The 17520-nt window shown below is 43.7% G+C and overlaps 1 protein-coding gene across 1 annotated transcript; it reads right to left on the reverse strand.

Moving 5' to 3' along the window:
- Positions 1 to 2851: 2851 nt before the first annotated feature.
- SMKR1 (small lysine rich protein 1) lies at positions 2852 to 10113 on the reverse strand. The gene is made up of 3 exons (XM_063101018.1): positions 9977 to 10113; positions 7924 to 8102; positions 2852 to 3517 (listed from the first exon to the last, which is right to left on the reverse strand). Exons 1-3 carry the CDS (start codon positions 10111 to 10113, stop codon positions 3324 to 3326), a joined length of 510 nt encoding a protein of 169 aa, XP_062957088.1. The 3' UTR covers positions 2852 to 3323.
- Between the last annotated feature and the right edge of the window lie 7407 nt (positions 10114 to 17520).

Here is a 17520-nt window from a genome sequence, read left to right on the forward strand (position 1 = left end):
CTGCTTGTATCCGCCGCCAGCTGCCTGCTACTTTGCTTTCCGCCATGAGTAGAAGCAGCCTGAGGCCCACAGATGCAGCTGTCCCAGAATTGTAAGCCGAATAAACCTCCGTTCTTTATAAATTACCCAGTCTCAGATATTCTGTTATAGCCACACAAAAACGGACTAATACAGAGCAGGATGGCGAGAGATTTCATCATGCTACTCAGAACGGTGCATGCATTTAAAACTTATTACTTCTGGAATTTCCCATTTAATATTTTGGACCATGGTTGACTAGTTGTATGGTAACTCTACCTATAACATTTTGAGGAACTGCCAAACTTCCACAGCAGCTGCACCATTTTATATTCCCACCAGCACATGTGAGGGTTGTAACTTCTCCACCTCCTTGCAAACACCTGTCGTTGTCTCTGTCTTTATGTCATCAGTTTTCTAAGGGGCATTTCCATCTAAAATATGACCTCCATGCACATGCTATTGCCAAGTCTCCCTTCCTCCTCTGGACACTGTGTCTCTCCCGTAGTCACTTGTAACTCTGTCAGGCCCGCTTTCCTCCTTGCCCTTAAATACAGCCTTCCTTACAGAGCCCCCACAGCCTCGCAGCAAGTGCCTCCTCTTCAGCCCCTGCCTCCTCCAGGAAGCCCTCCTGGCCTGAGTGTGGGCTTTCCTACCACTGCTCCTCTCCCAAGCTCCTCTTTGAATCCTCAACTGCAGGAAGAATCAGGATCCTTGCCGATGTGGGATTAAGGGAAATAAAAAAGAGCAGGGTTCAAGGATTCATTTTATCATCGGATGCCCTCCAGGAGTCCTATAAAGGTCTCAGTCCCAACCTCCTGTTCATCACCTTCATAAACTGTATGATGAATGAGCTTTATCAAAGCTGAGACAGAAACTTAACTGCCCTTGGTCACGATGGAATCCGCATTATCAGCCTCCTTCCCCAGGCTGGAAGCTCCTGAAGGCAGGGACCCTGTCTTGCTCTCCTCAAGCCAGGCATAGTAGATGCTCAATGCACATATTGAAATGAGATCATTTTTGCCAAGAAAAGTTATATAATGTTTCACCAAAAAACAATAATTTCTCAAAAAGATGTATCATAACTTTTGTATAGCTTATGTGTGATAGTGTATGTCATATACTGTAACACTATAGCACAGCTATTTGAATCCAAAATTCCTAACGGCTTCTCTCAGAACACCGGGACTCCAATGAGTACAATGTGAACACAGCCTTTAGACAATCTGCTAAAACCTGGGTGTAAACCCTGAGTACAGTGCCCCATTCAATCAGATCAGTACTTGCTCTGTTCCAATGCTTACAAACCTTTTGGCTCATCATTTAACCATCTCAAAAGAAGAAAGCATGTCCACTCCCAGATGATCTTCTCCGTCTGTAAATGTCTGCCAGCTGGCATGTCTGTGTAGTCCCCTAAACAATGTTATCCGTGCTGCAGACGAGATCAGAAGGAAGCTCGCAAGTGATATCTCTCCAACGTTCTAATAAACATAACTGCTCAAATACAAGCTCCTGAACTGAAGCTAGGCACAAAACGATGTTCTACATCCCAAGTTCAAAGACTCAGCAAGCCTTCTCGCATCTGGTTAGGCAGCATTAACCAGAGCAGCGGTTCTCCTAGTGTGGAGTCCAGCAGCATCAGCATTACTTGGGATTCTACTGGAAATGCACATTCTCAAACCCCACCCTTCCTACTGGGGTAGGGTCCAGCAATCTACACTTTGACAAGTCTTCCAGGTGACTGAGAGGTACACTCAGGTTTGAGAACCACATAACTAGAGACAGTGAGTTCACAAACAGAAACCACTTGAATCCAACCCAGCAGTCTCTGACAGGGTGGGAAGGTGTTCCCTGTTTCTAAAGTCTGCAGAGAACAGAAAAGGCCCCTTCAGGTTCAGCCGTGTGAGGATGACTCTGGCAACTGACCAAGGGCATACAATGAATGTGCACAGATGGTTCAGGCAGACAAATGTCATTCCCAACAAACTCTTGTGTGTTATGAGCACCCCACTACTGTAGTACAGAAAGTCATGTAATTTCCTTTTCTCTGACATTTATAAAATCCTGAGTCCTGGGCTACAGCCTCGCTTAGCAAACTTCATGAATCTTTGAGATCCTCACAAGGCAACCTGTGGCATAATTATAATTCAGACAAACTAGAATATCCTTGGAAAGTGCTGCTGGAGAGACGGCTTTGAGCTCAGAACTGTCAGTGGAGACAACGGTGCAGGTATGTGTGTGTGTGTGTGTTGGGGGAGAGCTAGAAGGCAGAGCAGGAGGCAGGGATGGCGTCTACACTTAAAAATTACCTCTTTCCAAGCTTCACATTTGGGGTGCTCAGGCCTTTGGGACCAAAGAGAAAGAAATGCAGTTTTATCTCTTAAGTGTCTCCTCACAGGGACAGAGACACCCTAGAACATCAGCCGAATGCCCCTGGAAAGTTTCCAGCACCAATTCCATAACTCAGGATCAGCCAAGTTTAAAAGAAAGCCGGCAGAAGGCGGGGAGAAACAGAAGTGTGCAGAAAAAGCAGGAGAGGGGTCAGGTGAAATAGAGAGAAGAGGGCTGGCTGGTTAGCTCAGTTACTTACAACACCAAGGTCAAGGATGAGCGCTAATCTGCCCTCTTCTGCTGCACCCCAACTACTGCAGGCCCTCAGCTACTATTAATCATCTGTTTCCAAGCCTGGCAAGGTCACAGCAGTAGTGACCATCTGAAACTCCACCAGCATATATGGCTAATTCAAACCAGACAGTCAGACTGCTGAGAAAAAAAAATTATAGAAACAAAATATTTATTATTTTCTGTTTAAAAAAAAAAGGAAATAGTGCCCAATTAAGGAATGTTCATAAGGAAATCCTGTGCTTTCTACTGTATCTTCTCCAAATAACAAACCCCTGTTGGCAAAAGAAAACTCATGCAAACTAGAACTCTCTTTTTCAGCACCACACTCTCCCGAGTGAGACACGGGCCGGCCCTAGAACTCTCTTTTTGAGAGCAAGGTTTAATTCTGACCCAGAATTATAATTTTTAAAGTACTATCAATTCCACCATACTGTGTAGGAATTACTCATTCTCCTCCCACCGCCCAACTTCTGAAAAACCCAAGTGGCTAACCCTACCTGGCTTAGCTGAGGAAGTAAAATGCATTCCTTAATCATTAGCTACCACAGAAAAGCACACTGAGCCTGCATATCAAGTTGTCTTCGGTAAAATCTATTTTGCTTGCGATAGTCGTGTTATCCTGATTTCTCTTCCCCAAGTTCTGTTCTCCGTTCCAGAGGTGCGCTGGCGGGTGCTGTCCCCTAAGTCTTGTTCCTCCCCTTCTTCCCCTTGGGCGCACCGGGCCAGGGGAAGCCGCGCAGGTGCAGGCAGTCGGCCACGTTGTGTGCGATGTAGTAGAGGTTCAGCATGGCCGCGGGGCTCAGGATGTCCACCTCTGCTTTCTTCTGCTGCTTCCCGCGAGCCTTGCGCTGGCCTTTTCCTCTTTTCTCTTTACCTGGCTTTCAAAGAGAAGGATAAACAAAGGGAGGAGGGGTTAGTTTTCATAACCTTGACATAATTTTCAACACTTCCTGATTGAACTTAAGAAAAAAAAAATTCCTAAAAGGAAAATATCAAAACAGCAACAAAAAAAGTTTGCATGGGATGGGAGAAATCATGTGTAATCTAATTGGACAAATGTTTATTAAGCACCCCAGATGAAAAGAGACCCAACCTAATGAAATGAGTGGCCCCTGATTGCATTCTGACTTGAAGAAGCTCCAAAAAGACAATTCTGAGGCAATCAGGGAAAGTTGATCCTATCAAAGGATTATTATTAATTCTGTTAGGTATGCTAATGGCACTGGGTCACAGAAGAAAATGTTCACATGTTTCAAAGATGCACACTGATCTCTCTAGGGATGAAATGAAAGACGGCCTGAGATTTGCTTTAAAATACTGCAGTTCCCTCTCCACTCACCCTCAAATATAAAACATAGATGAAGCAAATGTGGCAAAATCCTGATAATTCCCAAATCAGAGAAATGGATATATAGGGATTCATCTTACTATTCTATTTTTGGAAATTTTCATAATGAAAATAAAAATTAAATTAAAAACAAATTAGACAATCGGGATGGAAATATATATTGTGGCACTTGTTAGTGGCAAGTAATCTCCTCATTAAGCACTCATGGGTTTAGCTGAGACAGGAATCTTAGACACTTAGCACAGTGTCTGACACGAAGCAAGCACTCAAAGCATTACTGCCATCCTCCTTATCACCCTGGATCCTCAGAGCTGTATTTCAAGGTATGTAGGCATTAGTCCTGTCTTCAGAGTGGAAAAGCAGAGGCTTAGTCAGGTTACTCAGCACGTACAAACCGACAGCCACCAGCCTCACGCCTGTGCTCATTCCACAACTACATGCAAGGTCAGTGTCCTCTTGGAAAAATGAATGAATAGAATCTAATCTGGAAATGAACCATTTCCAAAGTTTTGCTAGAGCTGCACAAAACTGAGTTGAACTTTTCTATGTCCTCTGACCCACACATAGAAAGCAACAGATAGAAGTGTATTATCAGAAGGTGTCTCTTTTAGGCAAAGGAAAGGGGAGGAATGAATAAATTATCAAGGACACCTACAAGGGCTAAATATTTGTATAAAATAGATGTCCCGTTCAAAGCCTTTCATTAAAAAAAAAAATGTCCTAAGCTAAACAAAGAGAAATACAGTTAATGTTAAAAACACTAAAATGCATTTTTTGCCAGGTAGAGTACAGTACAGTACTAGATACAAAAGCCAGCAATGAAGATGAGGAACATCTCGCCTCACAGTAGCCTGGTGTCTCTGAGAAAATCCAAATGAAAAGAAACAACATGAAGCCCTATGGCATGACTGCATCCTCCTGATGAAGCATCCCTGTGGGGTGTAGGGTCTATACTTTGCCATAAGCTCTTAAAGACTTGGGGTTTTGGCTTTCTTTACGAATTCATATACTTTCTGCGAGTCAGTCACACTTGACTGGAAAAACTGCAACAAAATATGTGTGTGAATTTGTACGTACGTGTTAATCTCTAAAATAATTTGAAAACTAAAATTCACGTAGAAGTTTGACATTTTTATTCTCATAAAAAGTTCTCATCTTTTTGTAGAAATTGGCAAAGTCATTCTAAAATTCATATGGAAGTGCAAAGGACATAAAATAAAGGTTTTACATTTTTATTCAAAGTTCTCATCTTTTTGTACAGATTTTCTACAGATTCTAAAATTCAAATAGAAATGCAAAGAACTTTGAAAAAGAAGAACAAAGCTGGAGGACTAATACTACCTTATTTCAAAAATTATTATAAAGCTATAGTTTCAAGACAGTGTGGTATGGTATCAGGATAGACAGCGAGATCAATGGAACAGAATAAAGAGTCCAGAAACAGATCCACACATATATGAACAACTGGTTTTTAACAAAGGTGTCAAAGCAATTCAGTGGGCCAAGGATGATCTTTTCAACATATAGTGCTAAACAATGAATACCCGTTTGCAAAAACATGAATCTCAAAATTTAAAACATGAATACACAAATATTAACTCCAAATGGATCATAGAACTAAATATAAAACCAAAAACTATAAAACTTCTAGAAGAAAATATAGGAGAATACCTTTGTGACCTTGGGTTAGGCAAAGATTTCTTGGATATACCAAAAGCATAATCCATGAAAAACAAGTTGATAAATTCGCCATCAAAACTGAAAACTTCTGCTCTTCCAAAGATATTGTTAAGAGAATGAAAAGCCAAGCCACAGACTGGGAGAAAATATTGCAAATCATGTATCTGATAAAGGCCTATAATCTAGAATAAATAAAGAACTCTCAAAACACAATAGTAACAAAATAAACCAATAAAAAATGGTCAAAAGATTTGAATAGACATTTCCCCAAAGAAGATATACAGATGGCAAATAAACACATGAAAAATATTCAGCATCAGAGTTATTAGGTAAATGCAATTAATACCACCAGATACCACCACACACCTATTGGAATGGCTCACGTTAAAAGACTGACCAAGTGTGAGTGAGGATGTGAAGAACTGGAATTCTCATATACTGCTGGTGGAAGTCTAAAATGACAGAACCACTTCAGAAAACATTTTGGTAGTTTCTTTAAAAAGTTAAAACACACCCCTACCATCTGACCCAGCCATTCCACTCCTAAGGTATTTACCCAAGAGAAATTGAAGCATATATCCATTTAAAGACTTATACATGTACATGAATGTTCATAGTAGTGTCATTTGTAACAGCCCAAAACGGAAAACAACCCAAAAGTCCATCAGCAGGTGAATAGATAAGCAAACCATGGTATAACCATACAACGGCACACTGCTCAGCATACAAATAACTACTGATACATGCTACAAAGACGCTAGCCATGTAATCACAAACACACTCACCAACGATGGCGTGAAGGAAGGGCCCAGCAGTACATGGCATTAGGATGGCACAGGATGGGCCAAGGGCTCACCTAGTCTGGGACATCAAGAAAGCATTCCTGAAGAGTGGCCCGTGGGTTGGGGTAGGGAATTCCCAGGCAGAGCAAACAGCCTGTGCAAAGGCTCTGAGGTTGGAGAGAATATGCAAAGGAGAAGGGACCAAAAAAATCAAAAAAGGTCAATGTGGCCAGCAAGAGCGATAGAGGTGGGAAAGGCACACGGGGCACAGCTCTGGCCTGCAGGCTCTGTAAACTAAGAGGGTTTGACCTTTATCCAAGGAGTAGGGGAAGCCATTACTGGCTTTGTAAACGATCTGCTTCAATTTCCCTAGGCCCTGAAAGAGAACGGCAGTACCAACTATGTGAGGTCACCCAAGAGACATTTACTTAGTACTTTCACACACAACGAACGGGAAGGAACACAGAAACTTACCAAACACACTTCTACACTACAGCCCAGCGGGAGGTGAGGAGTAAGGCCAGTTTGCAAAGCAGAACAGGCAAAGCACCTAAGTGAGGTGCCAAGGGCTCCGGGCGCTTAAGGAGCACCAGGGAAGCAGGGGGTACTTCTGAGCTGGGTCTCAAGGAGAAGCAGATCCATAGCTCGAGGAGGCGCAGAAGGTTTCCGCAAGAATGTGGTCCTGTGTGGGATGTGGGGCTGTTGTTTTTCTTAAGCAGAGAAGATAATACGGCAGAGAAAGGTTGAGGCCCTTTACCAAGGGCTCTGCGCGCCAAACTCGAGTAGTGAAGTACTTAGTTTAGCAGATAACGGTGCCTCCCTGGGGACTTGGAGCGGGGGCTAGCAGGTCACAGCCCTTCTGGAAAGCACAGTGAGGGCGGGAAGGAGGTCGCAAATAGCTGGATGAGTGCTGGGAACCGGCCGCAACAGGGCTCACTTTCTACTTCAGGAGTCTGCAGAGTCCCTCACGGGGACCCGGGGTTAGCGGCGGCAGTGGCTAAGGGCCTGGACCAGCGACTGCTGGCCTGTACCGGCGCGCTGGGGTTCCACCCCCGTGACCGGCCTCCCTTTATTTCCCACATATGAACCATCTTGTGCGTGTGAAAGTTGCCGAACAGAATCAAGAAACGAAAACAGACCAATTCACAGAAAGAAGACTCAGCCTGACTCGGCCGCTCCTGTCCCCTTCGGCAGGCGCAGGACACCGGGGCACCCCCTCGGCCCCTCACTTTGCACCAAGGGTTCAGAGGGCGGGGCCACCTGCAGTGAGAGGAGAGGATCTGGGCGAAGGCACGCCACCGAAAGGCAGTCCCAGGGAAGGGAGCGGGCGCCCGGCACGTCTCCTACTGAGAATACACGGGCATTACCATGGTCACTGACTTCTCAGCTGAGCGGGCGAGCGTGACATGGGTTCCTAGTCCTGCGATGCACAGGGTGGCTTCAGTCCCCGCGCCCGTTGGGGCCGCGCACCTGGCCTCCTCCGGCCGAACCGCCGCCGGCCCAGGACCTCGCCACGCCTCTCAGGGGCCTCTCCCGCGGCGCCGCGCGGCGGGCACAGGCGCTCCGCGGAGCCGGGCAGACTCGCTGCAGCCAGCCACGGAGATCGTCCCACGCCGGCACCGGTAGGCGCCGCACCGAGGCTGCGAGCGCTGCTGAGCGCAGGGCCGCGCGCACAAGGGCCGGAGGCGCGCGGGCGGGGCGGGGCGGGGCGCGCGGCGGGGCGGGGCGCGGGGCGGGGCGAGGGGCTGGGAGCGGGCGGCACAGGGAGTGGGCCGACTGGGGAGAGAGTGATCGCGAGCCACCCATTCGGCTGCCCTTGGAGAAGTCATCGGAGCTCCGGGACCTCTTTTGGAAAATGACAATGAGGACTTTGAGGGTCCTTATTGTAGCATAACATGGGAAATGATTGTAAAAGAGCCCAGTCCAGGTCCCAGAGAGTAAGGGCGCGATGGGGGTGGGGAGTAGTTCTTACACCCTGGGTTGGATTAGGCAAGAAAAGATGCTGTAGCTACCGTTGCGCTTCCCACCTGGCGAGTTCCTCCCTACCGCAAGGGAAGACTACAGTTTGGGGGTACGACTCTCATTCCTTTTTATAACTCTGTCATTCCTTTCTATTCAACAAACAGTAATTGAGCGCCTGCCATGTGCCACTCTCCTAGTTCTGCGAATTCAGCACCGAATGAGGCAAAGTCCTTGTTCCTAGGGTGTTTTGGGTTTTTTTTGGGGGGGGGGTTCCATGGGGAGGGTTGAGAAATGGAGGGTAAAAGTGATTGACAGGTGCTCTCCGGCGCAATGCACGGATATGTTAAATTGATGTGATGGCCAGGCGCTTTTTTAGATTGGTGATGGGGGAAGGCCTCTCAGAAGCAGTGATGTTTAAATTGAGATCTGGATGACAAGGAGCAGTCGACTATGCCAAGATCAGGAGACAGGACATTGCAGGCCCAGGGCGGGAGGAGGAGAACTGGACCAGGAAGCAAGGGTGGAGTCTCGAAGGCTTTGCCAGCAAGGATAAGTGTTCTGTTTGCTTTCTCCTGATTGATGACCTGGCTTCCAAAGGGGGTATTTATGTTCCAGGTTGTCATACACATGCTTTCTCTAATCCTTCAATGACAAAGCAAACTCAAGTTCCAACTACTTTTAATTTGGCAGTTGCTTCATGACTCCTTATGTCCTTGATATGGCGAATTCACCCACCCTCCTGCACTTTCTCTTCTGTGGTCCACTCTTTCAATCCTGGATGGGGGTGCCCACCCTCCCTGCTTATATTTCTCTGGGTCATTTCAACTCTCCCAGGTTAACCCCTGTTGGGATCACTCCCAAATTTGTTCCAGCCCTGCTTTTCCTGAATTCCAAACCAGAGATCCATATTATAGCACCAAGGTCAAGGGTTCGGATCTTCATACCCAACAGCCACCAAAAAGAAAAAAAAGATATCCAAATCAAGAGTCTGGAGCCCTGCTGCAAGTTTTAAAATTCAGCTGTCTTTAAAGTAGACCGGTGGAGGGCTGACCCATGGCTCACTTGGGAGAGTGTGGTGCTGACAACACCAAGTCAGGGGTTAAGATCCCCTTACCGGTCATCTTTTAAAATAAATAAATAAATAAATAAAGTAGACCAGTGGTGGTGGTGGGGGGGGTCATGGAGGGGAGGATTGACTCTGCAAAGTGTTAAGAGAATTTGGGAGTGATGGAAATATTCTCCATCCTGACTGAGAGTAACACAGGTGCAGGGCTGTCTGCAACATTTGCATGGCTCAGTACAAAATGAAAATAGGGGGAAGAAGGAAAAAATGCCACTAAAGGTAACTAAATAATAAAACTTTCATTTTTTCTGCAGTCTCTATCAACCTATCATGCTGTTTTATTTTCTGTTTAATGTGGGGTTTCCTCAGGTACAGGATTATTCCCCTTCCTAGATATTTTCCCATGGCAGTTGGGAGACTTCCCAAGCGATTGCAACCTCTTTGCCAGGATGTGCTTGGTACCAGGATCATGATGGGCAAAACCCTTGAATGTCTCACTCTGAATGTGCTGGGGTGCTGTCATACCCCGCCCTGAGATGTGGTGGGGGTGGGATAGGAAGAGGGTGGAGGTTGGGGGCAGTTGAAGATATTCTGGAGGAGCTAAGCTCTTGGCCCTTTTCTCCAGCATGCTCCATTGTCCCATGGGATTTCATTTACAAAATACAAATTCAAGGATAAAATTACTTAGAAATTTTCATACCATGAACTCAGAACACTAAGCCCCAAGCATGAGGCTGTTCTGAGAGTAGACCACTGGGGTCACACATGCCCATGAAGCTGGCCCTGTACAAGTATATACACTTGTCAAAATTCATTGTACTATACATTTTAAATGAGTGCAGTTTATTCTACATAAATTATACCTCGATAAAGTTGATTTTAAAACTTCAGCTCTTAAGAACCTCAAACTACCATATCTAAAATCAAACACTTCTCATAACCAGTGTGCATTTCTTTTTGTCTTGGATGAAGGCATCAGCAGCCATCTAACACCCAAGCTGTGAACTGGTCTTCTTTGATCCCTCCTTATCTCCTTGCATCTAGTGGTCTCTCACCTGTACCTACTTGAGCTGCCTCCTGACTTTCTGAGGTCTGTGGATGGTGCCACCTGCTCCCAGTCACCCAGCCTCAAACCCCTCAGTGTGTTTTTCACTCCTTGCCAAGCTGTCCCAGTGGGGGACTGCCTTTTCCCCTCTTCCCCAGAACACCATCCTGTTGACGCCTGTCCTGTCTCTGGTCTGGGCTGCTGCAGAGGTCTCCTGACAGCCCTGCTGCCTCTTAGGCTTCTGTACTCCATCCTAGTATTCTTTCTGAAGCACAGATTTAATCATGTCTCTCCTGTTTCTGAAAACGGTCAATGACTATTTCCTACAAAGAGCTCCTTGGTATGGTATCTGTGGTCTTTCTAAATCGTGCCTTATTCTGCTTTTCTAGCTTTATTTACTCTCGCTGGCCCCGCATACTTTATTTTTGCCACACTCCTCTGTCTCTGGGATATGCTGTACTCTCATGCCCCCCAGCCTCTGCTTAGGTGGTCCCCTTTACCTGGAATGCTTCCTCCTCCTTGCCTAGCCAAAGCCTATTTAGCCTTCAAGTCCCAGCACAAACTATTCAATCTCTGTGAGCTTTTTAATCACTGGCAACGCTTTGTGTCCATGAAACTCAGCCTAGGCCTCTGGCATTGCACTTACCTGTACTACAGTAAGATATATATTTACTTGTCTCCTCCACAGGGAGCAGCCCCTTTTAGGATCATAGCTGTAGGCCCCAACAGTAATGATAGATGTTAATGGAATAATTTTCTTGATTCCATGGAAAGTATTAGCCCCTTCATTTGGCCAAGCCCCCAAGACGTCTTCATTCTCCTTGACTTGTTAATGTTGCTCCCTCCCTTCCATCTTTAAGTCTCCCACTTGCTCCTGAGATGTGCACCCGGACCTCCCCTGGCCATCGCATCCAGGTGGGGGCTGATCTCCAAGTCCAATCCTCAGCCCTATGTCCTCCTCCCTTAGTATCCCCTCACATGATGGCTCATCTTGTAACGTCAGTGACTGCCTCTCCCGGGATGACATAGTCTCTGTGGGGAAGAATGGCCTCCATCTGAGCTCAGGTCCTCAGCCCCCATCATTCCCTTCACTTAAAGCATCTCCCCCTTGTTCTGCCTCTCCCAGCCGTCACTGTCAGTGGCACCACTGACCTTCCAGGCTTGTGCCCTTCGTCTTTTCTCACTGGTTTCCATCCATCTTGAAGGATGCATCCATCACCCAGGGCTGAGCGTCCTCTGGAATTCTCGTATCAATCCTTCCCTTGAAATCCTTATTATTTTAGCTCAGACTTTCGTCCTTTCAGCACTGCAAATAGCAGTGAACATGGAAGCTGCACTGATGTCAGGCAGCTTGCTGAGCGCTGTGCACATACCATGGCATGATCATTTTACCACAACAGCGTGGTAATTCCTTTATGTTCTCCAATTTGCACATGAGATCAGAGAGTGAGTAACTTGCCCAGCTTCCCACAGGAAGAGTTAAATCTTCTGTCCAGTCTGTGCTGTTAATCACTAGAATTATTTAGGAAGGTGCCCTGGACCTGAGGCCAGAAGATGTGCGTCCAAGTCTTGGCCTCATTGCTTATTAGTTGTGCGATTTGGGGCAATTCTCTGAGCTTCACTCTTTTCTCTTGGGATGCCATAAAGTAGATATGATAGAATGGATGTGAAATTGCTCTGTGAATTTAAACTGTCTCCAGTAAGCCTTGCTTTAAAAGATAAAAAGCACAAGAAAGCACGCTTTGCCAGTAGGACACAAAATGAATGGTCTAGTGACAACTGGAACAACTTCAATGGCAGGACTATTTTCCATTGACCAAACGGATCTTCAGCCTTTGCACTGGAGAAAGCCTCCACCTACAGGGAGGTGAGGAGGGCTGCTGAGGTGTGTGGCTGAAAGGCAGACTTTGTTATAAAACACAGCACAGGTTACTGCTGGAATCAAAACATAACATCATTGACCATATATGCATTTTTCTTAAATGCCAATCCACTTAAGAATCACTTGGGGTTTAGGACTTAAGATAGATCTTTTATTTCACAAGAACTGAACAAATCTTCTTGTGTAAACTGGAAGAAGCTGTTAAATGTAGATAACTACTCAACCTCACATTGGAATGCACTAGTAATTTTATCTATTTACGAATATGCAGCCTTATGTCTTCTTTATAAATAGTAATGCTAACTGTGCCGTTCTTAAAAAAAATTACTAGAATTGAAGCATGCATTCGTAGAATATCCAAACTTAGAATATTCTATCACTGTCTTTCTTAGAAGTTAGACTTAAAAATTCCTATTTCTTCCTTTCTACTCTGGTGGTGTCTGCCACATGGCTGGCATGGCATTCACTTCACATACGAGGTCATGGAAAAACTCATATTTCAATTCTACTTTTCCACGAACTTTTGAAGTACCCTCATATAAACACTCTCTCCACCCCCTCTGATAGCCCTAATATTGAAGAAGTTGCAGAAAAAGCAAAACGTTCTTTGTAGGTAACTTCCTTGGTCAGCCTCTAGAGTCCCGGCAGCGAGAACCTTGGAGTGCAGTAAGACCAGCTGGGGCAGATTTAGGAGAGAAGTTATCTGCAGCAGGGGTCGGCAAACTCCGTAAAGGGCCAGATAGTAAATATTTCAGACTTTGCGGGCCTTACGTCCTGTTTTGCAGCTACTAAACTCTGCTGACGTACACGAAAGCAGTTACAGACAGCACGTAAACAAATGAGTGTGGCTGCGTTCTAGTAAAACTATTATGGAAAGTGGAATTTGAATTTCATAGAATTTTCATGTGTCAGAAAATATTTTTCTTCTTTGGATTTTTTCCACCAACGATTGAAAAATGTAAAAACCATTCTTAGCTCATGGGCTGTATAGAAACTGACAGTAGTTCAGAGTTGGCCCCTGGTCTGTAATTTGCCAATCCCTGATCTAAAGAATTGAAATGTTATTTATTACTCTTGCTGGGGGATTCTTTGAGAGGGAAAGGAATAAGGTGGGAAATAATAATAGTCACAATTATTGAGCGCTCATGTTTAGCAAGCATCGTTCTAAGCTCTATATACATATTAACTCATTTAATCTTCACAACTATAGAAGGCAAGTAGTATGTATTATTCCCATTTCACAGATGGGGAATCTGAGGCACAGAGAGATTAAATAATTTGTCACAGAGCACACAGCTAATAAAGGCAGAGCATGATATAACAGTTAACCAAGTGGGGCCTTGCATGCTCTCTCTGAGTGATTATGCTATCTATACTGCCTTTCTGGGTAAAATGAGGTCTTGTGGCAAAGACATCTTTTCACAGGCATCCACATGGAGAATCTTTGTCCTGCCAGCTCCATTAAGCATTTGATCAAAAGTTCAGATGTTCAAAGCAATGTTTCCATCTGGAGGCAAGGAGACAGATGGCACTGTCTTATTTAGTAAGGAAGTCACTGTCACTAAAGGTGTTTGAGCAGAGGTGGGATGTCTTTTGTACTCTTGCATTTCCTTAGAAAGACTTTTGTTATTTTTTATAAAATAAAAGTAGAAATTTGAAATCCTTGCTTTTTGAAATGTAAAGCTGGCTAATTACTAAAGGAGCAAACAGCCTGAACACCTCCCCATAGCACACTCAGGCACAATCTCATTACATTTATTGGATTTGGGAATCTGATAACCAGAACTGCTGGGAGGAAATTATATTTCAGATTGCTTTGACCTGTTGCTGTGGGAACTGAGTGACTCTCTCTTCACCTCATCCCTGCCTTAACATACGGTGCATACACACCACACCTTTCCCATCTTCTTTGCTGAAAAATATTTGAGGAAAATGTTAGAGAAGAATTATTTGGTTTAATTATTAAATAATTATAATCATACTTTATAATCATATTTTATATTATTAAATGATTGTAATAATTTATATCCATAGAAGAGAATATTAATACGGAAAAGTCTCCAAGATAAATGATAAAAGCAAGTGTAGAACAGAGTGTATTTTGTTCCCACTTGGTGTAAAAAAAATGTTGGTAGGGAGGAGATGAATGAGTATTATGGGAATTTTCTTAAAGGATTAAAATATTAATAGTGATTACCTCTGGGAAACAAAATAGGGATTTGGGTGGGAGGAGATTACATTTATAGTTGTTGTACTCTTGCATTATCCGAATCTTTTACATGTATCTTTTTTTTTTTCCAGCATTTGATTTAGGCCTTTGATTCCTTCAGAGAGCAAAGGAATATAGAGATAAAACTCCCACCCACTTGAGGTATGGGTTATGAGCTCTCACCCAACCACATTACCATTCAGAAGGATTTTCCTGGCTGTCTTAAACCAAAGGCTTCATTTTTCCAGTCTGTCATGTCACTGCAGCAACAGCTGTCTTCTCAACCGTGCAGTATAATTTCTGTCATAATTTAAACGAGCACATAGAATTTAATCAGCAGCTAAGCAGAGAAGCAATGCTAACAAATGCTATGAATGGGTATATGATTTGCATATTATTTGGCTCCTCTGTAGACTGGCACAATCCATCCATTCCCCTCATTACTCTGAATAATCTAGAAATGGTTGAATGCTCCTGGCCAGACAGCTATATGGGTTTTTTTGTTTGTTTTTTCTCTTTTTTTAAAAATTTACTTTTTATTGTAACATAGTTGATTGTAAATATCTTTGGGGTACAGAATTAAATATCAATACTTGTGTGCAATATGTGATGCTCAAATCAGGATAATTAGTATATTCAACATTATATAATGTAATCATTTTTCATGTTCCTTTACCAATTTCTCCCTTACCCTGACCACCTTCTCACCTCTGGTAACCTTAGTTCTGTTCTCTCCGTTTGAAAGTTCAATGTATTATTGTGATTGCAGTATCTTTCTTTCTTTCTTTCTTTTATTTGTTTATTATGTAGCTCCCACTTATGAGTGAGGACATGCAGTATTTTTCCTTCTGTGCCTGACTTATTTCACTTACCATGATTTTCTCTAAGATCATCTGTGTTGCTGCAAATGGTAGTATTTCATTCTTTTTTATGGCACAGTATTATTCCATTGTGTAGATATACCACATTTTCCTCATCCAATCATCTGATGATGAACATTTAGGTTGGTTCCAACTCTTTGCTATTGTAAATGGAGCTGTAATAAACATGGGGGAGCAGGTATCCCTTTGACATGATGATATCCATTGCTTTGGGTATATGCCCAGCAGTGGGATTGCTGGATCATATGGCAGTTCTATCTGTAGTTGTTTGATTAAACTCCATTCTGTTTTCCATAATGGCTGCATCAGTTTACAGCTATATGTTTTAAAAATCAAAAGCAACAATAAAAACAGCCTCAGTTTCTGGGAACTCTAGAATTAAGGTTATTTCAAGCATTTATTCTTATTTCCTTGGCTTTGGGGTTGGGACAAAGATGCCCCAAACCCTGCTATTTCCTTACTTTTAGTCTTGATTCTGTAGCCCCCTTCAACTACAAGAAGAAAAGGATAAAGAGAAGTAGGTCATTTCTTGGGGGACAAAGGCAGGATATGATCAGAAAAATCTCTCAATATAATAGCAAAGCAAGAGAAAATCGAAAGGGAAATATTTTGTTAGATAGGGAGAGAAGGTTGTGTCAATATGCTAATGCCAGAGCCTGTCACTTTCTGAGGTGATAGTCTTCCGTCGAAATACATTTTTTAAAATAACATACAACTAAAAGTTTGAGGGTGGAAAAAAGGAAGAGCATTAATACTTTGAGGACTCTTGGTGGCAAACCCAGGAGTCAAGAAAGCAGAAAACTTATGACTGTAACTGCTATGAATATTTAAAATTGATATTGTGGCCAATGGCTCCCCTCCAAGAATTTCCCACTGAAAATAATGGCACGGAAGGGAAACTCGGGACAACTGAGAAATGGGGGTCACGTGTGAATCCTCTTTGGTAACAGGAATGCTTTGGGAGGCCACAAAAGTTGGCAGGGTTGGAGGGTGCCGAGCACCTTGGCACAGGCAAGCACCAGTCAATCACTTACATCTACATAAATATGTAGTCTAAATCTGAGGGATGGAAGGAGATAACACATACATACCAGGCTCGCTGGTTAGCTCAGCTGGTTAGAGCACGGTGTTGTAACTTCAAGGTCAAGGGTTTGGATCCCCATACTGGCCAGCTACCAGAAATCAAAAGCAAAAACAAAAACATACATACCATATGTGATAATAAAGACAATTGTAACCTACCCCTACCCCATCATTCTCAGGTACTATATCTAAAAATATTCACAGTTAAGAAGCATGTCATTTTATGACAAATTGACACCTTGCAGAAGCAGAATCAGGGATTGCTTATAAGAGGAGTTCCTTGACAAATTTCAATGTAAAACTTCAAGTCCTCGAAAGGATGGGGTTATTCTGGGATGGCGGGTGAGGACGAACAACTGAGAGTGGCCCAGAAGACCACACCAGAAACCCTGTATTCAGCAGGGCAAAGCTGAATGAGGTTGGGAAAACCTCAACAGGTAGGCAGTTGCTATTGGCTTTTTAAAAGATGAGCAACATACAACTCATATGTATGAGCAACATACATTCCATCTCAACATGGAAAACAAAGCCCAGCCGATCATCGTCATGTTCTAAGAACCAAAGCAAGAAACTATAATTCGTCACCGTTGTAACCAAATCCCCCAATCTAAAAAGGAACCAACCCTGAAAAGATCAAGACTCTTAAGATGATTAGAAAGTTAAAATTCATCTAGAGGACACAGGTGAGCAGAAGGAAGAGATCAGAGTAAAGGAAAAAATTGTGGGAATTATACCCTGTATGTAAATGCCTGGTCTTCACAGAGAGACACTTATCATGAATCAGCCATCAGTTATGTTACAAGACAACCATACCAATGTTTCTCCTGTGGAGCACGTGATAGGCACGTTTCTTTTTTATGGCGGAGGGTGGGTAGAAGGGAGAAGAGGCAGGGAGGTGAATGTATTACGTACAAAAGGAAACGACAGAGACCTCTCCTTCCT

Source organism: Cynocephalus volans, chromosome 6 (assembly GCF_027409185.1).
Source record: "Cynocephalus volans isolate mCynVol1 chromosome 6, mCynVol1.pri, whole genome shotgun sequence".
NCBI classification, from domain to species: Eukaryota; Metazoa; Chordata; class Mammalia; order Dermoptera; family Cynocephalidae; genus Cynocephalus; species Cynocephalus volans.

What these genes read in the sequence shown, in the direction of transcription:
- SMKR1 (XM_063101018.1), bottom strand. Translation starts at nt 10,113, where the DNA reads ATGGAGCATGCTGGAGAAAAGGGCCAAGAGCTTAGCTCCTCCAGAATA. An exon ending in AGCACCCCAGCACATTCAGA is followed by an intron (nt 8,103 to 9,976) that starts GTGAGACATTCA and finishes TGCGCTCAGCAG; the next exon opens with CGCTCGCAGCCTCGGTGCGG. An exon ending in GTTCGGCCGGAGGAGGCCAG is followed by an intron (nt 3,518 to 7,923) that starts GTGCGCGGCCCC and finishes TTTGAAAGCCAG; the next exon opens with GTAAAGAGAAAAGAGGAAAA.